Genomic DNA, 27,874 nt, shown 5'->3' on the forward strand with positions numbered 1-27,874 from the left:
TTTCATATTTTGCCACCAATTCCTTGTATTTACCTATTTCTGACACCTCAAATTCTTCTGAATTTCTTTACTTGCAGCATATGTGCTTATGTGTGATCAAAACTCTCTCCCATAGCTCCCTGTCTCCCAGGCGACGTGGTAGCAGACCTAAACTGCAACACTAATGTGATGAATGTGAGTTGGACGCAGAACATTGGCTCAGACGAGTACACCGCCATGGCCATCGGCACCGACGGACACAACACGTCCTGTAACTCAACTTCCAACTCCTGCTGCATCCATGACCTGCAGTGTGGCAAAGTGTACGACGTGGTCGTCACCTCTTCCTCCGTTCACTGCAGCATCATCGCCGGCTCGGACTACAAGGTTCAGTCCGGTGTGTGCAGCTCTTTTGTTTTCAGAATTTGAACCTAAATCATGTTGTTGAAGAATAAAGTTTGATGGTTTTGAATTGAATCTTCTTTCCACCAGCTCCCTGTAAACCGGAGAACACCACTGTTGACCAGAACTGTAGCAGCAACGTCATGACAGTAAAATGGGACCGGAGTGGTACAAACCAGAATCACACTGTCACAGCCTCGTCTGCTTCAGGCGTTAACTCGACCTGTGAATCCACCGAGAGCAGCTGCTCCTTCCTGGACCTGGGCTGTGGTCAACTCTACACTTTCACTGTGATGGGACACACCAATGTGTGCATGAGCGAAATAAGCAGCCCTATGGAGAAGACCACCGGTACATTGAATGAGTTTACTTTGATAACCACATCTTAATGGAATACTTTGCCTTTTTGATGGGAATGCACTTTTTTGCCACAGTTTCTGAACGCTAAATATGAAGCTACCACTAGCTGCTACCTTGCTTAGCTTAGGGAAATATCTACTAAATCAAAGATAAGAAAATCGAAACACACATTGTGGTTTTACGATGTTTATATTCCAGATAATTTTTTAGTTGGATGTTTGTATAGGCTACTATGGTTATTTTATTATATAATTTCTCAGGTTCACAGATGAGCATGGATGACTAACCGAGCTAAACCCGTCGGGACCCGACCAGTTGGGCTGGCGTTTTGTTATGCTGCGAACACCTTTATTTGGGAAAAACATCGAGCTTGGGGGTTTGGACACAGAAAAAATATTGTCTGTTATTCGGTTCAGTGTTGGATTCTTTTCTCTTGGGCTCAGTCGGGTTCAGAGAGAAAATCGCTGCTCAAGCTGCACTTTCAAGTGCACACAGGAGCAGGTAGGCAGGTATGAGTGTTTTAGAAATGCTGCAATCTTTCCACATTATTTGGAGCCACAGTCTGCACAGTAGCGTTCGGCAGGTGAAGCAATTGTATGGATTCAGGTTTTGCCCACAATTTTACGCAACAAAATTACTGAAAAAATTAAACTTTAGCATTCATCAGTGTGATAAGAACAATCTAAAATGACAGAAACTTTCTTTTAGACCAATTTATTTAATGTCCTTTCCCTGTTCAGTTTGCTCCATGTCTTATCCACTAACATTGAAGAGGCAGAGTTTATGACTGCGTATAATGTAGCCAGCCACTAGGGGGGGATTGACATTCATTTCACATTTGAGGATCTGTCTTTGGTTTCCCACGCTTTATGCTAAGCTAAGCTAACCATCTGCTGGCTGTAACTTCCTATTTAGCGTACAAACATGAGAATGGTCTTCATCTTCTAAAATAATTATTGGCAAGAAAGCAAATAAGCATTTTCCCAGTTCTGCAACTCTTTCCTTTTTTTTTAGGGTATTTTTATCTTCAATTTCATTGGTCTCCTGTTCTCAGCTGCCCTTCTCTCTTGCGCTAGCCCCGTGTCCTCCCACCAACGTGTCAGCTGAGCTGAACTGTACCACACACCAAGCTCTGGTCAGCTGGAGTAGTGCAGCTGCAGCTACCGCCTACAGCATCCAGGCAAACTCCACCAATGGACATAACTCCTCCTGCAGTGACATGGGGACGTCCTGTCACCTGGACAACCTGGTCTGTGGACAGCAGTACTCTGTTGTTGTTGAGGCAATGCACACTGGGTGTCCCGGACCTGCCAGTCCCCCGGCCATGCTCACTACAGGTGGAAACAACTCAAAACATTAGAGGTTGATAGCTATTTTATTTCAACGAAAATGGCAATTACCTTTTTCTTCCCCTTTTTAGAACCGTGTGTACCCACAAATCTCTCTGTCCACTACAATGTGAGCACTGCTCAGGTGATGTGGGACGCAGCAAGTGGTGCCAGCTCCTACTCTGTTGAGGCCGTGACTGACCAGGGCTCGACAGTCACCTGTAACACCACCAACAACGGCTGCTCCCTGAACGGCCTCCAGTGCGGTCACATCTATAACGTGACTGCAACTGCACACAGCCAGGCCTGTGACAGTTTGATGTCTGCGACTCATCACCTCATGACAGGTTCGTTACCTGCTCAGGGAAGGGATTCTGGCTACAGGTATATACGACAAGCCGTATTTACATGTGTGTTTTCCCTTCACTTAGAACCCTGCCCACCCACCAACGTTCAGGCCAATATATCCTGTGAACAGCTCACTGCCACAGTCTCCTGGGAAAGGAGCAACCTCGCTGTGGATTACATCGCCTACCTTGATAACCGAAATGGCCAATGCACATCCTGTGCTACCACAGACACCCAGTGTAATGTCTCAGGGCTGGCATGTGGCACCGAGTACAACGTCTGGGTCAAGGCCCTTGGACAACAGAACAACAGCTCTGACAGCACGGTGGTGTCTGCTACATCAGGTGAATTCATGTTTGAAGTAACACTGTAGATCCGTTAAAAATACTTAAAAGTCCTTAAGAGCCAGCATTAACTGAGAAAACATAAAATATTAAGGATTCTGAACAGAGTTTGGTGTATTTGTTACCAAGGCAGGGCTTCAGGTTCCTATTCATGAGGAAATCAGTTTCAGTTCAGTGAGTGGGACTACGCAGTGTGTCTGGATGTTCATTTTTGTATAATAGAAAATTATGTTGAAGGGAATGCCCGAAGGTTCTTGGAATTGGAGAATCGGTAAGTGAGGACTGTGAGATGCAACTGAAAGCTGTTTACGTTTGATAAGTGGACCATTGAGCTCAGATCCTCTTCACAATAAAACTGTTAATATGAATTGGTCATAAACCTTAACTCGTTACACTCTTCCTGGTCCTACAGGGCCTTGCAAGCCGAGCAGCATCGAAGCCATCATGGACTGTGAGGCCTCCAATGCTACCGTGTCATGGCAGCCCAGCGTCGGAGCTGTGTCCTATTCTGCTGAGCTCACAGCGTCATCGGGCCACACCAGCAGCTGCACCACCAACCACACCAACTGTCAGCTGAGCCCGCTGCAGTGCGGAGAGGAATACAACGTTACCGTGACGGCTCGGGGGGGAGGCTGCAACAGCACTGCTCAAATGGCCGGACACCTGACCACAGGTAGAGCCTGGTCACCTGTGTGTGTTTGTAGCATGTCTGACATTGTGTTTGAGGGAAATCAACCAATAGACATTCAAATATACACTGGTTTACACACTCTTTACGTTATTCTTCACACTTTATTTGTAACTACCTCTGTTTCATCTATTACTTCCCCCCAGAGCCCTGTGTTCCCCAAAATCTCTCTGTCCACTACAATGTGAGCACTGCTCAGGTGATGTGGGCCGCAGCCAGCGGTGCCAGCTCCTACTCTGTTGAGGCTGTGACTGACCAGGGCTCGAAGGTCACATGCAACAGCACCAACAACAGCTGCTCCCTGAACGGCCTGCAGTGCGGTCAGATCTATTACGTCACTGTGTCGTCACACAACCAGGCCTGCAACAACACCCTGACCTCTGAACCCCAATGCCTCACGACAGGTGGGTCACGTGATTAGCGAGAAACTTAAAATGGCTGACTCTTCTCATTGTGCACAGTTGTGACCCTGTATATTTCACCTTTAAATATGTGTGTTATCTCTTCACTCAGAACCATGTGCACCCAGCAATGTTCAGGCAAATGTTGTGTGTGAACAGCTCACTTCGAATGTGTCCTGGGAGCAGAGTGACCTCGCTGTGGGTTACGTCGCCTACCTCGACAACCAAAACGGTCACCACACTTCCTGTGTCAGCGTGAACACCCAGTGTAGCGCCTCAGGGCTGACCTGCGGCACAGTGTACAACGTCTGGGTCAAGGCTCTGGGAGAAAAGTACAACAGCTCTGACAGCAACGTGGTGACCCTCACATCAGGTAATGACTCAATCAATTCCTCTGTCAATTTATCCACATTGTGTTTTCTTTTTGCGACATTTCATTAACGTACTTGTGCTGTTTCCTCAGCTCCGTGCCTGCCTGGAGCCATAGCAGTAGCGGTCAACTGTAACTCTGACGGTGCTGCCGTTGTGTCCTGGAATACAACTTATGGCACAGCGAACTTTTCCCTGACAGCCCCAGTCAATGGAAGCCTCCAGACTTTGTGTACGACTCAGCAGAACTCATGTAACGTTACAAATTTGACGTGTGGGGAAACCTACAACCTCAGCCTCACCGTCAGCAACGAGCAGTGCAGCCTCGCAGCACCGATGCCCGCTAACCTCACCACACGTAAGTGGATTGTTCACAGTTAGTCCTCGTGGTGCTCTGGCTTTCATTTGTTTCGAGATTTGACCCTTGACCTATCGCACTTCTCCTCAGGTCCTTGTCCACCTCAGCGTGTGGATGTTAACCGGCAGTGTGGCTCCAGCTCCACAGTCCTGTCCTGGGAGGAGGATTCTGATGTTGATCTGTACACAACAGTTGCCATCAATGCATCAGGGGGAGAGGTGGAGAGATGTAACTCTACAGGCTCCAGCTGTCCCTTCAACAATCTGGCCTGCGGAGAGACGTTCAACTTTACTGTCACTGCTCACAGTGGAGGCTGCTGCAGCCAGGCCAGTGAGACTGTGTCCATTCAAACAGGTACTTTCTGGTGTATTATTCAGATGTGTAAATTAACTATATACACTCAGTAAAGAAATACATTTCAGTTCAGTGTTTAGATATTTCAACTTCACTGCCACTAGATGTCGCACTAGCACCAGCATCTCATCTCAAACCAAAACAAATTCTTTGTCAATATTAAGATTAAGATGCATTTATTTATCCCACACACATGCACAGACATGCACGGGGAAATTTAACCTCTGCTTTTAACCCATCTGGTGCCAGACACACAGAGCAGTGGGCAGCCGTGTACGGCGCCCAGGGAGCAGTTGTTAGGGGAGTAAGGTGCCTTGCTCAGGGGCACTAGACAGGGTAGGGAGAATCCTCTTGGATTTTTGGACAGATCAATCCAGGTTCGTCTTTTTGTTGTTTCTCTGTGGAGTCGAACCAGAGAACACCAGAGACTTTTTCTGCCCATAGTCCAAGTTTCTGCCACTAGTCCACCACCTCTCATCATGTTCTTATCATGTTCTCAGAAGATGGGCGTTGTGTAGCAACAACGAGAAGCAAAACTCAAGTTAGTTTGTGTAGTGTTATCTCTTATCCCATCCTCCCATCCAAGTTTTGTGATAATCGGTTGAGACAAACAATCAAACAAATAATCAACTAAAGTGCAAACCTCCACCAAGACCACACATTCCCCTTATGAAACCACATTTGAATGCCAAAGAATTAACCTAAATCTCGCAAATATAAAGATATTAAAAAGCCCCCTGATTTGGATCTGCACCAAAATGTGATGGGATCTTCCCTGACCCATACCCATCCTCTCATCAAGTTTTTTCCGATCATCTGTGCTGTCACAGTTATGGATCACAAATCACAAAACTAATTCATTCAGTTCATTTCATGTTTAACTTTTACTGTAGGATCTGAAGATCTGCAGATTCTTCATCTGTTTTCTCTATCTCCTGTCCTCTTGCTCTTCTCAGAGCCTTGCCAGCCTGTCATCACGTCAGCTCAGGTGCTCTGTCAGAGTGACCAGGTCCAGATCTCCTGGCTCCAAGCAAGTGGTGTCATGAACTACTTAGTCAACGTCATGGGGAGCCTCGGATACGTGGACGCCTACAACACGATCCAGACCCTTCTGTCAGCCACCCTGCCATGTGGACAGGACTACAATGTCACCGTGCAAGGACAGGGCAGCCAGTGTGACAGCGTCCGTAGCAGCCCTGCCTTCTTCAAAACTCGTACGGTTTTGTATGTTACACCTCACTAATGCTTTATCATAGCGTGTGTGTGTATGTTTACACCCCTCCTCTCTCCACAGCTCCATGTGTCCCCCAGGATGTGAACACCTACGTTCAGTGTGAGTCTAACATGGGCTCTGTCAGCTGGGGACCCAGCGATGGTGCCGAATCATATGTTGCTGTAGCAACTGGCCTTGATGGCCACAATCACCCGTGTGTCACCAACACCACCTCGTGCACGTGGAACAACCTGCACTGTGGGGAGGAGTACACTGTTGTAGTGAGAGCCAAGGAGGGCAACTGCACCAGTGTGCCCAGCAACAGCTCGGTCATCCATATGGGTATGTCATGCATATTTATAAAGCACGTATGAATAAATGGTAATGTTTTTGTATTTGTATGTATTTTCTTTTTAATAATTTTTCCCTCAAAAAATAATTTAATTTGGTACTAGAGTGTGTTTGATATGTTGCATTTGTCTAAAAGCAAACATACATATTGATGGAATAAAGTTTCCAAGCAGTAATCTTCAATGGAGGAATCTTTGCTTCAAATCAAGTTTTTATTTCAAAGACACTTTTATTTTTCTTGCAATGTGTACCAAATTAGTACATTTCCTAGGAATTTATAAGAATTTACAGGCCCACAAATTAAAAATGTTTCCAAATAAATAATTACAATGGCACTCGGAGGGCGTATACCTCTGCAAAGGCCCAACAGTCCCCTAATGAAACCACTAGACCCAGATTTTGATTTGGATCTGTACCAAATTGCGCACACTCTAAACTGAGAAATCAATAAAAACATCCCTGACATCTGATCCATCATCTTTCTCTCTTCCAGATCCCTGTGTGCCTCAGAATTTGGTTGCCTCTGCGGACTGCAACATGAAAGTCGTCTCCCTGAGCTGGGATGCGAGTAATGGGACCCAGTTGTACATGGTATCTGCTGAGGGAGGAGACAATACGACTGGGCTCACCACTAATGTCACCACAGCTCACTTCTCTGACTTAGCGTGTGGACAAAACTACAGCCTCACAGTCACGCCTCACAACCCGCAGTGTCCTGGCAACTCCAGTGCACCGGCTTTCATACAGACATGTAGGTTCAGTACCTGTTATGTGTCAGATGTGAGTTTAGTTGACTCAAACATATCAAGTAATAAGAGTAGGAGTAACCTTGGATCGGTTATTATTTGTCCTTTCTTCAGGGCCATGTCCACCTTCAGGAATCTCTACCACGCAGGACTGTCTCTCTGGTAACGTCACGGTAACATGGCAGGCCGGTAATGGGTCCGACTACCACACAGTCACCATGGAAACTGACTCTGGCCTCTCGGAAACATACATGTCCAACTCTAATCAGAAAATCATCCCAGGCTTGACCTGTGGACACAACTTCTCTGTGACGGTCACTGCTTCCAACCAACAGTGCAACTCCACCTCTAGTGAAACCAACCGTCTGCAGCCAGGTGAACAGGAAATATTGAAAAAGTTGTGATTATTTTATTAGTTAAATTACACCACAACACCTTCCTCACATGTAACCTATAGTAAATACTATCTATCAAATGTCAGCATAAGTTGTAGCAGTGATAAACTGACTCTTTTTGTTGTCCGTCTTTTATCTGCAGTTCCATGTGTCCCCACTAATGTCTCCGTGGTGATGGACTGTGCCAACAACACCGCTCTTGTGTCCTGGTCTGCCAGTCGCGGGGCTCTTCAGTACTCAGTGACAGCCCGCGGTAGTCATAGCAACGCCAGCTGCCAGACCTCTGACCTCAGCTGCAGCCTTGGCAACCTCACATGTGGCAGCAGCTACACCATCCGGGTAGCAGCCATGGACGACAGCTGCTCTAGTGTCCCAAGCCAGGCTGTGGTGTTAAACTCAGGTGAGATCAACATCAACAACAGCAACAACAACAACAACAACAAACACACTCATGCACAGTTAAAGTCTTTTTTTGTGCTGACTAATCTTTTTAACTTCTTATTCCCAGCCCCCTGCCCACCCCAGAACCTGAGTGCCCACTTCAACTGTTCTTCCAACCACATGACGGTTTCCTGGGACGCCACCAGGGAAGCGGACCACTTCCTGGTGTCAGTGGTCACGGACAACGGAGGAATCAACGAGTCATGTAACACCACAAACACAGCGTGCTCCCTCAGCAATGTGACCTGCGGGAAAACCTTCACTGTTCATGTCACCTCTGTCAGAGGCGACTGCAGCAGCCAGCAGAGCCAGACCCACACCGTCCAATCAGGTATGAGGGCTTTACAAAAATCATCCATCATCTGATGAACAAAATGTCCATCCGGTCACTTTTTTTTTAACATTTCTATGGGATCTCCAGCTCCCTGCCGTCCTCAGGGAATCAGGGGCAACCTCGACTGTGTCACCAATTCTGCTTGGATCTCATGGGACGCGGCTCCGGGGGCCGACAGCTACACTGTGTCAGCTGTGGGTGGAGGGAACCACACGGGCAACTGCAGCACTTCCAGTAACACCACATGTGAGGTGGAAGACCTGGAATGTGGGGTTCTCTATCATTTTAGCGTTACTGCTAAAAACAGCCAGTGTGAGAGTCCACCGGGCGCCACCGTCGACTTGCAGACAGGTAACAGACTTCAGTCTTTGCAATGAGAGAAATTTGCCATTTTTTGTCCTTCCAAAGAGGAATTAGAGCTACAGTGGCACTGATAATGAAATGTTCCTCCTCTTCCTCCAGCCGCCTGCTCCCTCTCTGCCATTACAGCCATCTCTCAGTGCCACAACTCCTCCATCCTCGTCATGTGGGCCCTGATGGAGGGCGGCGTGGGGAACACAGTGTACACCGTCACAGCAGAGGCCAGCGATCACACCCGCCTATCCTGCAATGACACAGGCACTAGCTGCTACCTGTCTGGAGCGCAGTGTGACCTTCGTTACACCATCATCGTTGCAGCTTCATCAGACCAGTGCAGCAGCATGAGAAGTCCTCCCTACAGAATTAGCATGGGTACATTTTATTTTAAATGATCAAAATTTGGACAGGAACTTTGTTTGTTCTTACTACCTTATCGTAGTCATTCCCCAGTTTAGGACCAACTGGGTTTCATAAAAAAAGCCTGTTTTCAGCCTCTGAACACTGATTTATTTCCTCTTCCCAGAGCCCTGTCCACCCAGGAACGTGTCGGTTGACTCCTCCTGTGAGGACCACAGTGCGCTGGTGTCCTGGACTCGCTCTCCTGTTGCTGAAACCTACAGTGTTGTTGCTATGGGTGCAGATGGACACGTGCATAAGTGCAACACCACCTCCAGTAACTGCAGCGTATCCGATCTCCACTGTGACGAGCAGTACACAGTATTTGTAACTGCCCACCATGAGAACTGCTCCAGCAGAGCCAGTCAAAATGCAACAGTGAATACAGGTACTTGTTTTATATAAAGAATGTGTTACTATGAATTCAAGAGCCCCATGATGAGTGAAAATTACCTTTAGACTGCCAGCACGATAAGATTTCAATTTCTTTCCTATCCAGGTCCCTGCCAGCCAGATGGAGTCTCAGTTACCTTCCACTGTAACAATCAGTCTGCAGTGCTTTCATGGACGCCCAGGGACAACGCTGTAGAGTACTATGGCTGTGCTCAATCAGCGAATGGAGAGATGCTGTACTGTTACAGCACAGATGGAAATTGCACCATCGACGGTCTTGAATGTGGAGCAGTTTACAATTTCTCTGTCCAGGCCTCAGATGGCACATGCAACAGCTCCTTCAGTGAATCAGTGCAAAGGGGAGCAGGTAACAGAGCTGCATGTTCCTGCTCACAATCTAACATTAGTGCATTTTAAGTGGAGTCATTCATTAAATCCTTCCTTCTCTCCTGTAGTTCCCTGCCCTCCCGACACCGTAGAGGTGCAGCTGCTGCCGATGCAGACGGAGGTGCAGGTGACGCGCGTCACTTGGACACAGATTTCCTGCAGCGACACTGAGTACAAGTTGGCGCTGACAGGAAGTTTGCTGGGAGACAACCAGGCCCTGTTCGAGCTCAGCTCCTATTGGACAAACCGCACGTACTTTGAGATTCCTCTCCCCTGTGGTTCGTCCTACGAGGCCACAGTGCAGAGCAGGAACAGTGCTGGGACCAGCAACGCTTCTGTGGCTCTCACTGGAACAACAGGTAGACTACACCCAACATTCAAGCTGCTGTTCACACTGATTTAGCTGTTGCAATTCAACAATTACAGTAATTCCACTGAAATGTGGTGAAGTAGAAAAACACTCAAGTCCCTCAAGTGTGTACTTTAGCACAGAATGTGTGTAGTTGGTTATACTGGTCAGTTTTGTGTTGATTTAATCTTATACTTGGGCACTTGTTGATATTGTTGGTTACACTGTGCTTTCCCTGCTATGATAAGGCACACCGTGAGGCCTGTTATTTCTCATTTAGCCTTGAGTATTGAAGGTTCTAGGTCAAAGCCGGACTCAACCATGTTTCTGGTGCTTTAACTTGTTTCTTGTCTCTTCCCCCAGCTCCTTGTCCACCATCAGCAGTGGTGTACAGCGGCAACAGCACCTTTGCCTCAATTTCCTGGAACGCCTCAGTGTATGCCACTGCATACACTCTGTACGACAACAGTGTGACGCCATTGACTCAGCTGTGCAGGGTGGTGGGTCTGTCCTGCTCTCTTTCCAACATCACGTCCAGCAGCCTGGTGATCACAGCCAGCAACGCAGCGGGAGAAAGTGAAGCTGAGCAAATAACCAACGGTAGGACCTGTTGTGTTCGTACAAAAATAAGCAAAATGCTGTATTTATTCAAACAAACTGACGTCAGCTTTTTCTCTTTAGTGATACCGCATACACGGAGGAGGAGACAGCTTCTTGAAGTGCAGGATGGTGAGTTTGTATTTGTGAGAAGCTCTTGTGACTGATTTTGAGACGTACTTGATGTGTTTGGCACGGATTTTGGAGCTGATGGCCATGGGCCGGATCCAGGGCCGGATCCAGGGGGAGGTACTGGCCCCAGCTGAAATCTGAGTGGCCCCTGTCCTGTCAGTAGTCATTAAAAAAAATTGCCAGTAAAAAAATAACAATAAATATGACAACAATTTTTGAGGTTCACAAAGTGTTTGAAGGACAATTTTCAAAATGTGGCTTTGCTCAAATCTATAGAGCTAACAGCAAACAAGGAACGACTTAGCTGTGCATCTGGAGATGTGAACAGGCGTTGGATGTATAATTGGTCCCTCTGTGTAAATTGTGGCCCCTTTATGGCCCCCGATTTAGAAAAATCCCAGACCCGCCACTGTGATGGCCTTCCTGCTGCAAGCTGTTCCTTCAACGAGAGAAATGTTTTCTAAATATATTCACTTAAATGCAATCTCTGTTTATTCTCGATTAATAGAACTCAAGGCCATAAACCCAGTCAAAACCAAATTCACACTTCTGTCTTGTCCCCCCCCCCCCCCACAGGAGGCCTTTCAGCTCCCGTTCTACACATCAAACACATAGCTTCGACAGTTGTGTTAGTCGAGTGGGAGACAGTGGACGATACAACCGAGTACAGCCTGGTGAGAAGGCAGCAGGGCAGTTCCAGTCCGCCTGAGGAACTTACAGTCTACGGGGGAATGATCCTAGTCACTGAATTGAGCCCCAACTCCAACTACTGTTTCACTGTGTCAGCCAGCAGCTCGGTCACTAGTGGACCCGAGTCAGAGCCTGTGTGTGTGCAAACTGGACCAGGGCTTTCCCGGTAGACAGGAACGGAATAATTGTAGACTAGAGGTCTGTGCACGTCTCCCAATTTAATGTGATGGTCTTTAAGGATTTGGGGTATTAACTTACAATTCACGATAACTTTAAAGCTTATAGAAAATGGGCGTTAGTGTGGGTTACTTTGACGTTTACATTTCTGATGGTTATGCATAAGCTGCAGCTTTTTAGATTATTGTAATACTGAAGCCACGGCCTACTACGCCGAGCCTTCATGTATTTAATTACTCCCATATGTGAAATATAACTAGATGTCTTCAAAATAAAAGCCAGTGGCCTCAAGATTTGAAGTTCTTCTATTCTGTACTTGTGCCCATTGCAGTTGTACATGTTTGTCTGCTCTTGGTTGAGGTTATATATTTTTTATCTGGGGTTTTTTTCCTCCTGCTTTTTATATCAGTAATATATCAGGAAGTGTTGCACATGTCCAGAGTATTCACGTGTTTGTCATTTCTGAATGTATATTTTTAACATGGAAATTATTTTCACACTACATTCTAATAAAACTAAAAAAAATGTTGCTTGCTTTCAACGTTTGCAGTTTACCCATCTACCCTTTATGTCTTATGAAAATAGAAATGGTTAATACAACTATATCAATTCTCAATATTACGACTGAAAATGTTTTACTTTATTCTACAAAATGTACAAATTTATTCGCGATAATTACGACTTTCTTCTAAATTACAACTTAAATCTAATAAGTTTATTTAATTTGGCCTTCATATTTGCTACCATTATAATAAGTCTATATACATGCTAATTGTTAATTTCGACTTAAGTGAAAAATATAAATTTTCACTACTTAAACACCCGTTTCTTTGAAAAGAAAGACAAATGTTCTTCGTAAAAGTGTTTATTAGAAAACAAAATGCAACAGAGCAACAATCCAATCACAGCACAAGCAGGGCTGAACTGTGTGTGGTAAAAAAAACATTACCCTTTGCATACTGCCCTTTGGAGGATTAAAATATTTTCAGGCTGTCAACACACGATCAATGATGGAGTTACCCATCACTGTCTAATGGCTGTTAGGACTCATTGCCACTACATACGATATTTAACCGTTTACCTTGGACTGTTCAGGGAGTTTCATCAGAATACAGAAGACAAATGAGTTTACGACTGAGGGTATTTTCAGTCATATTCTCTGTAGTATTAGTGAAATATAAAAAAGGCTTCTGCACAGCCCGAACAGTTCATTATTATTAATTAAATGGCGACAGTGTTGAGCTGAGCTTTCGGCCCGAACCAAGCCCAAACCAGTGGTGAATGTAAATCCGACCACTTATCGTGTGTAGACAGCTTTCAAAACATTATTTACAAACCCATTACATCCTGGGGCAAAAGAAAGATCCATATAAAATTAAAATGCCATTTTTGCTTCTTTCCAAATTTCAAGTGAAGACTAACAATTGTCTAAATCGGGAGTGAAAAAGGCAGAAAAACACAAAAAAGTAAAGCAACATTGCATTGGCCAAAGATAACATAACCAGATGTCCAGCGTGCTAACATTCCCAGTCTTCGGCACAAGAGACAGATCAGACAACTGGGTAGAAAAAAGGGAGAAAAACACGGGGAATAGAAGAAGTAATATTGCTGCGGGGCGACATTTACTCAGTGCTCTGACTCCTTCTGCGTTCACTATGTTTACAATGGTCATTATTGGACTCGCGCTGATGATGACTCTTCTCTTTGCTACGACTACGTTTGTGGGGGCGCTGTTCCCCATCTCTGTCCCTGTCTTTCTCTTTGCTCCGGCTGCACTCTCGTTTGCGGTTCTTCTCCTCGCCACTTTTGTGCTTCCTTTCCCTGCTTCGACTCCGACTGGACTTTTTGGCTTTCCTTTCTTCTCTGCGTCTCTCCCTGTCCTCTTTGTGCCTCCTGTCGTCATTCTCTCCCCTGCTCTTCTTATCCCTGGACTTCTCACTCTCAGTGCCTCTATCTTTATGGTGATCCCTTTCCTTCTTCTTGCTCCTGTCATCTACGCCGTCTCTTTCTTTGTCTTTGCGTTCGCTTCTTCCGTCCCGACTGCCGCTGCGACTTCTTCTGCGTTCTCGTCGTTCTTGGTTACGGTCTGCGCTGCGGGACCGCCGTCTCTCTCTGTCCCTATCCTTATCCTTGTCCCTGCCATCCCTCTCTTTCTTTTGCCGGTCACGCTCTCTGTCCAGCTCTCGGTCGAAGCTGGGGCCGTGGCGCTCCTTCTCGCGATGGTGGCTACTGCTCCTTGACCGTTTGGGCGACCGTTTAGGCGACCGTTTAGGCGACCGTTTAGGCGACCGTTTGGGTGAGCGTTTAGGCGATCGTTTAGGAGATCGTTTAGGAGACCTTCTGGGACTCGGGGATCGTCTCGGTGTCCTAGGAAAAAAGGTACCATAAGCTTCAAGCACTTAAACATTCTTATCTAATCATGATAAGTCAGATCATTTGATTTTTAACAGTAACCATGGCCCAATTATTTGACCTGGAAAAAACCCTAACAAAAACAAATGAACAAAGAGGATGCGTTTTTCTGGATCAAACATGACAATACATGCAACCCAGCATCAGCAAAGGTTTAATTTTGAAGAAATTTTTGAGAAATACACAAAATTAACAACATCTGATATATGTCATAAAATGAGGAATAAAGATGAACTGAACAGTTTCACTTAAATCAGTTAGAGAAAAGACACATGATAAAGGTAAGTTTTAAAAATAAATAATCTAAATAGTTTGAATCCCTTACCTGGAGCTCCGTTTTTCCCCTTGCCTCCCTGCCTCCCCTGTGAACGTGGCCTCTTCCTCCTGTGTCTCCTTCGGAGCAACCTTACGAGGTCTTGCCTTCATCTGCTGGTCAATAAGTTTCTGCACGGGCACTGGGATACGGGGGAAGAGGGTGGAGAACCACTCGAGTTTGGTCAGGAAGGAGCGCAGCATCTCTCCAACGGTCATCACACAGCCGCCTCCTGCCTTCACGTCCAGCTCCTACAACAAAATGGTGGCAAAGTGCCATAGAGAAAACTCAATTAGCACAGGCAGGAAGCAGGTAAAACTGACTGATTGCTTTTTCAATTTAACCTCAAACCAAAAAGCAATTTGTGATGACCAAGTACTGACCCTTCACCTCTGTTCATCTAGCTTAATCTTTCAAACAAATGTGTCTGGTTTTACTTCTGCTAATTTTTACAAGAGGAAAAAACATTTTAATATAGCTAAATGTTTCGGCTGGCAGATACTGGAGTGTGCATTTACAAAGTGAGCTTTGATAATCAAGTCAACTTTATATTCATCTTTTGAAATATATTTGTTCTTTTCTTTCGATGATCCATTTAAAAAACCTCAAAAAGTGGCTGCAATTACTTATTACAGACCTTAAATAAAGAGAATATAGAGCAAATCATTGAAATAAATCTTGATTGAACTGAAAGAACAAAGACAGGAGCCTTGGCTTATTTCATCTGTCTCCAAATACCACAATAAACTCAGGGGATAGTTTACCCAAAAATGAAATTTCACTCATCATCTACTCACCATGTCGATGGAGGGATGACAAAACACTAGTTTCAGGGGTGACAGCGTTGCACCCAAATCAAATAGGATTGAAGTAACAAGGGATCACTTCTTCAAATGTATAAAACTGAGAAATAAAAGAAAATGCCTCCACTCTGCTCCTGTGGCGTCTTCCAAGTGTCAAGAAGTCCTGACATTCCAATTTGACTTGAAACGGTCATCTCCGCCATGTCTTTAGCCTAAACGTCCACCGGAGGAAGATAACTTGTTTCGAGTCGAATTTGAATGCCAGCTTGAAGACACATGGATGACACCACAGGAGCAGCATGGAGGCATTGTATGTTTTTTTTTATGTTTTCTTACGTTTGAAGAAGTGGTCACTATTTACTTCAATTGTATTAGATTGGGCTACAACGCTGTTTATTCCTGAAAGTAGGAACATTCCTTAAGTGTTTCGTGGACTCAAACAACTCCATCAGCATAGTGGTGAAAAGATAGAATGGATTTTCATATTTGGGTGAACAATCCCTTTAAGGTGAATACAAGTGCCCACAGTGTAAACACAGACTGGCGCAGGTAGGTAGATGCACACCAGTTGAATAGTTGTCAACTTTATATGGTAGAGAACAGCTGCTTTGCACTCACACACGCAAACCAACAGTGCTGAGATACAATTTCCAATTCACCTGCCGCACAATAGGCATCTAAAGAAAAAAACAGGGGAATTAACCAGGTGCGTAAGACTCCATGTGATCAATTCAAATATAATGCAACAGAACATCACAGGAGGCCTGGTTGCACAGACTGGGATCCGGTTTTATCTTAATTAAATACAAATAAACCACTACTGAGTAATGCAAAGTTTGAGTTCTGTTACCAAATTTATGTTTGTTTCTCCATAGGAATGTTCCAATTGTCCCAAATTTGGCTGTGTGCAACAAGTCCTGATAGAATCTCGTCAATAACAGAGCATGCCTTGATATCACATTGGACTAAGGATTGACTCGGCTTTACACATGGTACTTACCCTGATAAAAATCAGCAGCAGAGGAGTGAGCAAGTAACCTAGCTACTCCGGTTCGGAGGACAAAGACTGAGACAATTAAGCCAAATGAAGGCAAAGGTGAAAAATCAGTTATGAGCATCACAGGGGGGTGGGCAGGCAGATTCTATAGTGGGCGTATGACTGTGTATGCAATAGAGAAAGAAACATTAAATTATTACCCGGAGGGACATACCTCCTCATCATCCAGGAAGCCATCGTACCAGTCGACCAAATCTGCCGGGGGCTGAGTGTATCTGAGGCAGAACAAAGCAGGGCGCAAATCATAAGTCACATAATCAGATTTTCACTCATGAGGTTGTAAAAAATGAACACAACTTTGTCATTTCATTCGTGACTTTAAAAAAGGGAAGCCATTAATACACAGAATAAACGCAATTAAACGAAAGTCTCTCACCAGTACATACCTTATGTACATGAAGCCAAGTGCTCGGATGTATGGCGAGTCTGTGTGGGTGATCAGACCCATGACCTGCTTGCGAGTCATCTTGAGAGTGAACAGTTTGTATAGGAGACAGAAAGCAGTGGACACGATACCGCCGGTTCCAACTCCACGCACCTGGCCAGGGAGAGAGTTTGTTTGTAAAGCATCATTCAACACAACACTTCTCACAATAACCCTAACCAAAACAAGAAATTGTGAAACGAGAGAATCCGCTTTAATAAAAATCACATCAAGCAGGTTTCCAACAGAGCCCTCTGGGTGTTTATCCAAACTGCTTAGGGAGAGTAAACAGGGGGTAAAAGGTGGGGAATAAAAAGCACGTACTTCTCACTTACCCCTCCGCACATTCCAGTCTGACCTGCAGTCTTTCTGCTTCCCTTTTCCCAAGGCTCCGCATGAGTCACCTGAAGGCACAGAGATAAACATGGGAAACTGGTGAGAGAGTGAGAGGCCTGAGATTCTCCTGGTGACTAACAGAGGCGACATGAGATATTCTGCGTCTTTCAGTGATTCACCATCTGTAATAGCACTAACACAGTTTATCTGGTAACCACAACTGTCGTCACACGACATGAGCTCAGACTTAGTTCCACTTCAAAACAACATGTCCGAGTTAGCCAGACGTCACGATTACGTTGGTGTATTGTGTTTTAATGGCAGCTAGCAATAGCCAGCTAGCTAAACAGTCACATACAATCGATAATAATGTTCGGGTCAATTACATGAAATAGCTGGACATCTTAGGAAGCTATAAAGTTCAATTCGAAAATAAGCGCGGTCTGGTCTTTTGAATTTGAAGCCGGCAGCACGCCGCGGCCACTCTACCGCTCTCCCCCCTGGACACGGGTTATCTAACTAGCATGCGGGTTAGCCGACGCTAGCGTTACCTTGAAGTAGATTTCGTCCACAACTTCGTGGTACGTCTTGAGCTCATAAAGCTGAACTTTGAAATATGGCGAGGACAGCACGTTGGTGAGGATCATGGGGTTGAGGTTCATGGTCTTCTCGTTGCCCCACAGAGGCAGTACGTTCCCATGTTTCCCCGGCGCAGGCTTGTTCACGGCCTGTTGTGGCGGTTGGTTCCCGACGTTAGCCATGTTAGCTGGACCGCGCCGCTCCGCTCGCTCTGCAGTTGGCGTGTTTCCGTTCAGAGAGCCATCGATGTTAGAGGACGAGTAGTCGATCTTCAGCGAGTTCGTCCTTCCGTCCAGTCGCTGCTGATTCGAGGGTACAATTGATGAGAACAACTTCCCGCCGTCGTTGAAGCTCCAGTCCCGCTGCGAGGTAGAACCGGAACTGTACCGTCGATGCTGCAGTGTGAACGGAAGTGCTGTCGATGATCCGACAATACGTTTAGTTTAGAAAATAAAAGCATTTACTCAAACAAGGGTGGATGCTTTTGTACAAATAACATGTAATAATAACAGGTTTATATTATTGTTTAAAAAACACGTTTATTTTTATATTTAGAATTCCAGTAAACATTTACTTTGAAATTATAAAATATTTTTTTTGTCTGAACCGGAAAGTTTAGTGAAACCTTACATTAGTTCCAGTGTGTCTGATTGTCTAGAATAGTAAATAACAGTTTATTCACCTTATTAGGTTTTTTTTTTTCCAATTTAATTTTATCATATTATTTTTAGGGCCCGAGAACAGACAGGCCCTGACTGACGTGAGGCCCTATTGAAATTGTAAGAAATATTATTATTATTCAGGCAAATTAATTGGCTTATTGAGGGCTTTAACATGCTCAAATTCTTACCAAAATGTGCAGAAAATTCGAAAGTGGTGAAAATTTGCGTAATCTGGAGGAATTTTCATTATCTTTATATTTGAACATTCAATTGGTTTAATTTCTTGTATTCTCTGTTTTTCTTGCATGACAAAAACTTGTAGTGATTTAACCCCAACCTAACCCTAATGTAACCCTTTTAAACCCTATAGAGCAGGTCTTAACCCTCACAGCCCTCAGATGTGAGGAGCAGCCCAAAAAGGTCCAGGCTCAAAATGCATTGACTTTCAGTTATTGTGGAATAAACCAAAACCTTCACCATTACCAAGTCATGCCTAACCCTAATACCCCCCCCCCCCCTCTCCCCCTCCCAATTCACATCTGACCTCTAACCTTAACAAGGACCTCAAAAATGTATCGCTGTATTTTCAGACATTTTGGTTTGTGGCTTTACGAACCTGATTTCCTGCAGGTGCTTTCTTTCAAACTAATACTTTAGAAACGGTCCCTGAATGGCTGTTAAAATGAACTAAAGTTCACTGTAGCACAATAAGTGGAGATTAGAAGGAAAATATGGAAGATGAATGCAACTCAGGATGATATTTAAAGATTTTTATGCTTTCTCTTTGAAACCACAGTCACGTCTTCACAGTGTTTCTCTGCGCGGATCTGACGAAGTTTCAGAGACGGTTTCTTTTTGACGACTGGATCAAATTGAACATATCTAAACAAACTCTTGTGGCCAAGCGAGGTTCGCAAAAGGATGCGGATAATTGAGCTCTCGTTTATATTAAAATTGTCTTTTGTACTGTTGAAAAAGGTGTAGTGAGATGCAGGACAAAACGTGTCTGAGAGTTATCTCTATCCAGTGTGCACATCTTTTTTAATTACAGATCTGGTCTTCAATGCGCCATTAACATTTAACATCTTAAAAACAACATATAGTTATCTTAACACAGTATGGGATCAGCTGACTTGCATTACATGGGCCATAACTTATATACTACAGATATGGCTCCTTAAGTGACAGCAAATGTACAGTAACTCAATTTAGCGGATTGACAAAAAATGTAAGTAAAAATGAGGACAACACTCAAATATGTGACAGTATTTCTTATACAGTATATCCAGTCTGATTTAAGAGAGACACCTTTGAACTTGTTTCCAGCTGCAATAACTCAACCACTTTGTTTTTTTAAACAAATTAAATACTAAAAATAAAACAATAAAATAGAAACATAATCAAAATGATAACAGAGTAAAAACATGACACTTATACATATTTTAAATAACAGGGAAACCTCTTTCTCCCTGACAAAGAGGAGTGAACAGATGGATTACAGCACTATTAATCCCATGTCTTACATTTTCATTGCGCAGAACAGAACAAACTGAGGAAACCAGTACACCAGTCTTTCAGTCACCGTAATTGTTCATAAACTGTGCTTTTTAACTCCACTTCATGAACACTGGAGGGCTCTCCTGGTCAACAGAAGCTGTAGGTCAGATGTGGAGGGATTGCATAAGAGAAATTAAATCTCCTGGAGTGAGGCCTGAACAGGGTCTTATGGCATCTCCACCCTTCAGGCTTGCGTCATCCACATCGGTGTAATACGGCACCCTTCATGTGAGGCACATGCTTCCCGAAGCCTAACGCTTGAACACCACCTGCTCAAAGGCTCCAGTGGCAACCCTGAAAGAGAAGTCATGTGTTATAAGACAGGAAATGGTGGTGGTTATCCGATCTCTTTGTGGGTCTTTGAAACACTGAAACTGAAAACATGACATTTGACACAAGGTAGAGAGAAACAAATTGATGAGCAGTTGTGTGTGTATGGCAAGATCTCTTTGTTATAATCCAAATTTATCATGTGTGTAATATATATTGGTAGTAAATGCTTGCTAGATGTTACCAACAGTTCTCAGTTATGTAATCACACCCACCTTGTGTGCTGGCTTCCCAAGGCTGTACTCCCACCAGGACCAACAAACAAGCGTAGCCCCTCTTCTGCAGCAATAAACACACACAGAAACACATGAGAAATAAAGAAACTCACAACTAATTTACATTGTCGGGTCTGGAAAAATGACTGGCTTACACTCAATTTGTAGTATTTCTAAAAAAATTAATGACTATTGATTAGAGTGCTATGGTGACACAGCTGACAGCAACCACAGATAAACAGAGTAAATGTAAACATGTCAAAATGTGTGCAACATTAGTCTGATTGACGAGGGAGATTTCACTGTTGCTTCACAAAAAAGGGATTGGTAAAATGATAGCGTGTTGCTGAGCTAATCGTTAAACTGCTCCTGTGTGATTCATAACTGATAAACAACCTAAACTTTGTAGTCTTAGATTGAATAATCCTTCACATTTAAAGTATGTACCAAATTGAGGTCTAATTTTGTATTATCCATTACTAACATTTAATCATCACTCATCATGTCAAGAAAGAGCTCGACTTGAGAGTGTGGGTTTGAATTTTTTCTTTTGTTACAGCGATGTTACTCTGTGCAGCTGGCGTTAACGCTCACTCTGTGGTGTACTTCTACTTTGTAGGTCTGACAAACAGTCGGGAAATGCTACCTAGCAGGAGGAAATTACTACCCTCCTTTCTCGGCTAGCGCTAATGTATTGCAACCTCAACACTAACCGAGCAAAGACAACACTAGAATTGCTCCTAGCTGGCTGCTGCCCTATGCCTCGAACAACTATCCAGATCAAAGCGTTCAAAAACCGAGTTGTGCGCTTGTATCTGTGAACGGTGAAGCTAGGAACTGGAGCAGCTGTTCCGATGTGGGCTTCTGCTTCTGTGAAGTGAGAAGAGGTTTCTGAACGATGAATGTTGGTATGTCAGCTCATTATACAGGGGGAATGCTGGTCGCCTCCCATGACATAAGCGACATCAATGCCAATAGGCCGGAGTAATGTAATAATATTGTTGAGGACACGTAAGGGGTGTTTCACCAGAGTGAGACACAAAACAAATGTTAAGAAAGAGAACTAAGAAACATTGTGTTGTTTTAGGACAGGGCCTGAAAGAACTTTGATCCCGTCGGCCGGATGGTGGGAAACTTTCCAGGCAAGTGTTAGTAAGCCCACTAAGTTACAGATTAAATGTGTACACACCCTCTGCACTGGAGTCCAAGAAGCCCTGGCTGAAATCCTGGCTCTGCAGGATCTTCTCTATTACGTCATCAGCGTCCACCCTGGTGGCATCGACTCTCTTCAACTGATTCTCCATCGAGTTCTGCTTTACAGGGTGTCTAATGGAGAAACAGAGGGTGGTCTATTACAAATATGACCTCCAGAGGAAAAGACATAGGACAATGTATTCGGCTGACTGAGAAAACATTGAAGCATGAGTCCCTGGCTTGTTGATAACAAGCTAATTATACACAAAAGGTATACAAATTTCATTGAAAACATGCAAAACAGAAAAGTGAGTTACAGGAAAGAAAAAAACATCAGAAACATTTTTATAATTAACTTCGTTGCATTGTCTTTTCATTTCTGGTCATTATTGAGAAGTGCAGTGTAAAGCCAGTCAGAAAACAAAGGTTAACAAATATACGGTCTCTTTATTTAGTTTTACATACAGCACATAATACTAGCACTTTAAATGATCTCCTGTAGCATGTCATGTTAAAGTATGTGGCTACAGCAACAGTTTGTTCATGACAAATAACTCAATAATGAATTTTGACCTACGTATGTTGATTTTTAACTTTTTGCTCAGACTGGATTTTTTTTAAATGAAAAGTATTAAAGTCAGAAAACAGAGAAAGACACACAGTTGTGACTCTTCCCTTGAGTGAGTATGTTACCTTAGCACCCTGGCGGGGGTGGAGGGGTTTTCAGGTGCAGGGTGACAGGATGTAGAGACTGGTGGAGTAGACCTGCTCTCCCTCTCTAGTCTCTCAGCCTGCTGGTCACTGGGTTCCAGGATGCTACCGATGCCTGTGGAGGCAGAACCTCCTGATGCGCTCCTCCGATGGCTCAGATCTGTTAAACTGGAGTGATTTGAGCTATAACCTATAAGTACAAAAGAATATGTTTATTTATTATGTGTGTAATTCAAACTTAAACCAAAATAAATTAGCCTTTTTTTTTTAATGGGAAGATGTGTGTCTGTGTTTAGTACCTGAGATTTTGGACTGTTGACTTGCATAGCTGGATGTTCTAGAGTGACCATACACTACCAGCTCCTCTGGGACTGACATGGATTTCTTTGGAATCTCTATAAAAACAAAAGGTATGTTTTCAAGGACAAAATTCACACAAGGCTACAGTAAAACTGTATCCAAAGACAGTGTATGTCTCATACGTTAAAACTATAGAAGATCAGCTTGTCATTTTTGGGGGGATAGTTCTCTGTAGAACATTTTTAAACTGTCTGAAAACCTGAACTGATAAATTAACAACAAAGTCATGCATACCAGTGAGTGAGTGGGATATGTGCACATCGCCTCCCTTTCTGTCCTCAAGAAGACACTCTGATTCTGCCTGAGGGATTCCCAGAGTCATGGCTGTGGAGGGAGGACTGTGGGCAACACAGGAAGTCATGAGGTTACTTAGAGACCAAGTGGCACCTTAAAGCTTTTAAATTATCTGATAATTTAATTAAAGTTACTATGTGTAGGATTGACAATTTCAGAGTGGTGGGTCATAACCACATGGTATCAGACAGTAACAGACCCTGCTACTCTGGGATTGTCAATTAATCCATGAAAAAAAACATGGATGATCTAAATCGGTTTATAGATGCCAAGATTAAACACAAAATTTGTATATAGACTTAAATGTGAAGATCTCAACTTTTAGAAATGTCCTGCAAAGTAGACAATTGACAACATATGGGAATAAAATAATGTTTTATGCTGATGATCGTCAAACATACATTTACATTTGAAAGTATTGCAATGTGTAATAACTAAACAGCTGACAGAGCCAGCAGTTTCCGGTCGAGTTTGACATTAGTTATAAATGCATTATTAATGAAGTGTATTTCAACAGAATTACAATAACAGGAAACCCCACTTTTATGTGGCTGGGATTCTACATTAATCACTAGAGTTATTGCGTACTGGCACATGAAGAATCAGACTGAGAGAGAACAAAAAAAAACGTCATCTTTCTACTGTGCTCTGTTGTATATCCTCCACACACAATGAGTAACGCTGCGTGGGATTGTAGAAGGACTGTACAATCCTTCACTTCAAATGTCTCCTTGGCAGCAATGTCTGTATTATTACACCAAGAAGTGGCTGGAACATTAAGGAAAATAAGGGAAGACCTGTGTTGGTTGAAGAAAGCCAACTGTTTGCACTTTCTGGTGGATTTGCCAAGAGTCTATACATCATGTCCTTCGTGACAAACTGCTCGACACACACAACCTCGGGGCCGAGCTGATCACATATCAGCTGCTGCTCACTGCTGCGGTCAGGCAGATTAATGTGTGGGCAAGGACTTATTAGTTCTCAGATAAGACTGTGATAAGACCTCAGCTACAAAACAATTCTTCATAACTTTGAACCCTCTGCGTTTTAGTAGTATCAGGCACAAGGCTGTGTTTTGGGTGACAGACAGGATGTGATGAAAATATTTCCTCTGTGGTGAGGTGCAGACTTTTGTAAGTGCAGAGTATGCCATTTATACCGTTCTATATCTGAATAGAGTTACACTTAAAGTCATGAATTTCTTACCATTTTGAAATTGAATAAATACTTCTAAATTAATATGGAGTGTAGTCAAGAAGAGCCCTTACGTTTTGAAACAGGGGTCTCCGGACATAAGTTGTGTGGTAATGACGACCTGTAACAGAAAGAGAACGGTAATGCCAGCTTTAGTCTGACAAGCAACTGCACCAATGAGACATAAAATGATGACACAATTTTCCTGTAGTGTGGTGTCACAGGGTCGTTGTTATTCATGATTAAGAACAATAATCCATTTAAATGTATGACTGTAAGTCTGTGCCCCAGGAGGAAGCTGTATGTTATGAATGGCTTTCCCACGGTTCCAATGGCTCATGCAAGATTCAAGATCAACGTGTTACAGGCTCAGGCATGTCTAGTATGGATATTCAGCTTTTACAACTATGCCATAAATCTGACTTTCTCAAACAGAGGAGTGTCTACTGCTGCTGGTGAACTCAGGCACTAGTGACTTTGCTTAAGAGCTACAAGTTTTTACAAGCATAGAGTGTCATGTTTATCATGCAAAAACGCATTATTGAACTGGACAAAATGCACTGGCAGAGCGGTAGAAACACCTATGGGAATTTCCCAAATAATTTAAAGGAGTTGTGTGTTTGTGGAGTTGTGCACATACCTTGAGAATTGAGTTGTCCTGCCTGGTGTTCTTTGTGTCATATCCCTCAAGGAGACACCGTCGCGTCGTGCTGCCAGACCCAGCAAACTCTGACAGGTTCAAGTCAGCAAAGCCCAGCTGCACACAGGATCAACAAGAGTGAACTGTTTAGAAGTTAGCTTAAATTGTTCTATACTTTTACTCTATTTAAACTATATTAAATGGTACTGGGACAGTTTTGAAGTGCTTATGAAACACCCTGCAGGTGTGTGAGACGAGACTTTCAATATTCTAAAATAAATATCATTTAAGTTATTGTTTAACAAGGCAGAGTTTCGTTTTACTTATTTTTCAATCAGTAACCAAAGCCGGAAACTAGAAATAAAAACACTCACTCAACACAGACTCACCTACAAGTCCTCTAAGGGCATTTTAAAGCTGACTACACATAGATTGATAAGATTGTTCTAATGGGGCACTGATACTTAATCTGCTATGTGTGCAACAAATGAACACTTTAGAGGAGAAGTGTTACCTTTGCAAATGTTTTTCCACCCTTTAACTCCTAAAATGACAAAAAGAAGACAGGTTGTATTTTCATTAGAACATTTGTTACATTTTGAAGAACATTCTTTGAAGTCACGTGGCTGCAGTGATACAGTAACAGTCATCTTACGTACAACATTGTATTGGCACATTCTGGACTCAGCTCTGCTAGAGAAGAAAAGCTACAGCTACATTGCATTTTTTCAAGAGTTAACAAAAAAGTTACCATACCTTGCGCACAGACACCCGGCACAGACAGGGGTCCAGTACACCTGTCCCAGCATTAGCACTCATCTTACACATGAAAGAGAATCTCTTCCTCCAGTGCACACAGTTGGCTTGGACTGGCTCCCTGTAAGAGAAACACACAGAGAAGCTCTTGTTCAGACACAAACCAAAAACACACAGGCATATTGGAAAGAGCATCAACAATAGTGAAAGCTGAGGTTTTGCATGTTTATAATTTTATACAGACGATGTGGAAGAATGTAGCAAATTATATGCATCTGTTTTTTAGTCCGAGAAGTGAGCTTGTAGTTTTCCTAAAGACTTTCACCTATCAATGTTTTGGTTCTATTTCTGACATTAGGAGAACTGAATAGAATTATTATTATGTGTGTGAAGCTTGGACCCACTTCTATGATGGGATTGTCACTGTACTTGATGTCATTGTACATCCTGGATGCAAAAATAAACAAAGCTGATCATTGGTAGCTACAGTAAGGCAGATTTATAGAATGTTGCTGCCACCAGCAAGAAGAAAATGTTACACTACCATGACTTGCTTTTCAAAAATAAAAACATAAACAATAATGTTATGTTTGAATTCAAAAAAGAGAAAGCATCTGTGGCCGTGCCATTGTAAAACTAAGAATGCAGTGTTTACGCAACAGTTTTTAGGAACAGACGGTTGCTATGGCGAGGTAATGAGGACTAGCGGTTGACATGAGCTCCGCCTGTTTTCCAGAGTGACTCATTAAAGTGCCACGAGCAGTTTTAATCATAGAGAAACCTGGAGATTAAACTTGTATGGTCCTTTACAATGGAAGAAATTTTTTTGTGTTTAAACAAAACATAAAGGAGCAATAAAAAGATACCAAACATACAAATGAAAAATAGAACATTTGCTGGTGAAGAAATACCGTTCCTGGTCTATTTAACAACCTCAAGTTATGATTATTTTTATTATTACTTTTATTGTTATTATTATTATTATCATCATTCATGATATTAATAATACTGAAATTTAACTACATTCATGATCTCATGCATGGCTGGGTGTTCCTTTGATGACTGTAGAGTCTTCTACATCACCAAAGGAGCCTTTTTTTCTCCACAACTCCAGCTTGATTAGGTTCAACATCTAAGTATTGCATCAGACATTTCCGACTCAGAATCAAGACCAAGAGTTGCCTCCTTATTGTCGTCATGGTGTTCTTCATGAGCATCCTTACGAGCATGTTAACCCTAAGTCTGAAGTGATTGCGACCAGCCGTATTTAGTTTGTTTATATAGTAAGAAATGGAAAGGGAAATAATTATTTTTGATGTTGAAATCAAAAGCACGATAATAATTGAATACTTAGATTATTAAATGATAAATTACATTAATTTAAAAAATATTGCAAATCAAAAACAAGTTAATTGGGGAATACCTGAAATACAGAATGTATTCATTGCAATGATAAATTCATTCAGTACAAAGGTATAGAAAAGAATCACTCTTGACCCATGTTTTGTATCAATGGGTTAACGTTTGTCAGGTTAGCTTGTGGCTTGTGTAGCTGGACATTCAAGTTAAACATTAGTCTAAAGGTTGTAGAAAAGTTCATGATCGCAACTGAAGCAAAGTAGAGACAGGAAATGTTAAACACACGTATCCAAAGCAAAGTGAAGACGGACTCGAAAACAAGTTTCACTTAACTCAAGCAACAACCAGTGAACTCCTGCTATAAATAGCAAAACATTCTTACCGAGTCGACTGCTCGGCGAAGCCTCCATCCAGGCGCCGGACTTTACAGAATAAAACTCCATTCACGAAGGGAACCGAGGACAACTCCTCCAAGTCGAAGTCCACTTTGAATTTAAACCTCTTCTTCTTGGTGAGGATGAAGGACATGGTGTTTGCTGGAGCTGAGTGTCGGTGTGGAGTAGAGGAGCTGACAGGCAGACAGCTGACCACAGCCACCTCTCAGCTGTTCGGGCTCGCCGCTGTGTTGCTTTCTCCTCACAGGCTGCAGACTGGATTCAAAGTTCAGAGCTGCTCCTCCACACCCACTCAGCGATCGAGTTCCTGACGTGGAGGCCATTCTGTGGTTTGATTGGATGATGCAGCTGCAACAGAAACTACCAGGACGCGACTATAACAATGACTGCT

General features: G+C 43.3%; 2 protein-coding genes across 2 annotated transcripts; both read right to left on the minus strand.

Moving 5' to 3' along the window:
• Positions 1-12,741: 12,741 nt before the first annotated feature.
• prpf38b (pre-mRNA processing factor 38B) lies at positions 12,742-18,202 on the minus strand. The gene is made up of 6 exons (XM_061083822.1): positions 17,789-18,202; positions 17,237-17,305; positions 16,864-17,015; positions 16,632-16,692; positions 14,630-14,868; positions 12,742-14,259 (listed from the first exon to the last, which is right to left on the minus strand). The coding sequence occupies exons 1-6, from the start codon at positions 17,996-17,998 to the stop codon at positions 13,515-13,517; spliced, it is 1,476 nt and encodes a 491-aa protein (XP_060939805.1). The 5' UTR covers positions 17,999-18,202; the 3' UTR covers positions 12,742-13,514.
• Positions 18,203-19,502: 1,300 nt separating this feature from the next.
• LOC133018053 (EEIG family member 2-like) lies at positions 19,503-27,714 on the minus strand. Its single transcript, XM_061084335.1, has 11 exons — positions 27,471-27,714; positions 25,730-25,850; positions 25,488-25,517; positions 24,974-25,090; positions 24,408-24,454; positions 23,080-23,183; positions 22,785-22,880; positions 22,468-22,675; positions 21,770-21,906; positions 20,581-20,644; positions 19,503-20,329 (listed from the first exon to the last, which is right to left on the minus strand). The coding sequence occupies exons 1-11, from the start codon at positions 27,614-27,616 to the stop codon at positions 20,287-20,289; spliced, it is 1,113 nt and encodes a 370-aa protein (XP_060940318.1). The 5' UTR covers positions 27,617-27,714; the 3' UTR covers positions 19,503-20,286.
• Positions 27,715-27,874: the final 160 nt, after the last annotated feature.

Source organism: Limanda limanda, chromosome 13 (genome assembly GCF_963576545.1).
Source record: "Limanda limanda chromosome 13, fLimLim1.1, whole genome shotgun sequence".
In the NCBI taxonomy this organism is placed as follows: domain Eukaryota; kingdom Metazoa; phylum Chordata; class Actinopteri; order Pleuronectiformes; family Pleuronectidae; genus Limanda; species Limanda limanda.

Bases quoted from the DNA above. Each gene is read 5' to 3' on its own strand.
- prpf38b (XM_061083822.1), bottom strand. From the start codon at position 17,998: ATGGCTAACGTCGGGAACCAACCGCCACAACAGGCCGTGAACAAGCCT. The intron at 17,016-17,236 runs GTAAGTGAGAAG...CTCCCTGGCCAG, and splicing joins AGACTGGAATGTGCGGAGGG to GTGCGTGGAGTTGGAACCGG. The intron at 14,869-16,631 runs GTATGTCCCTCC...ATTTTGTTGTAG, and splicing joins GCTTCCTGGATGATGAGGAG to GAGCTGGACGTGAAGGCAGG.
- LOC133018053 (XM_061084335.1), bottom strand. From the start codon at position 27,616: ATGTCCTTCATCCTCACCAAGAAGAAGAGGTTTAAATTCAAAGTGGAC. The intron at 24,455-24,973 runs GTATGTGCACAA...TTTCTGTTACAG, and splicing joins AGGACAACTCAATTCTCAAG to GTCGTCATTACCACACAACT. The intron at 23,184-24,407 runs GTAAGGGCTCTT...TGTTGCCCACAG, and splicing joins GGAGACCCCTGTTTCAAAAC to TCCTCCCTCCACAGCCATGA.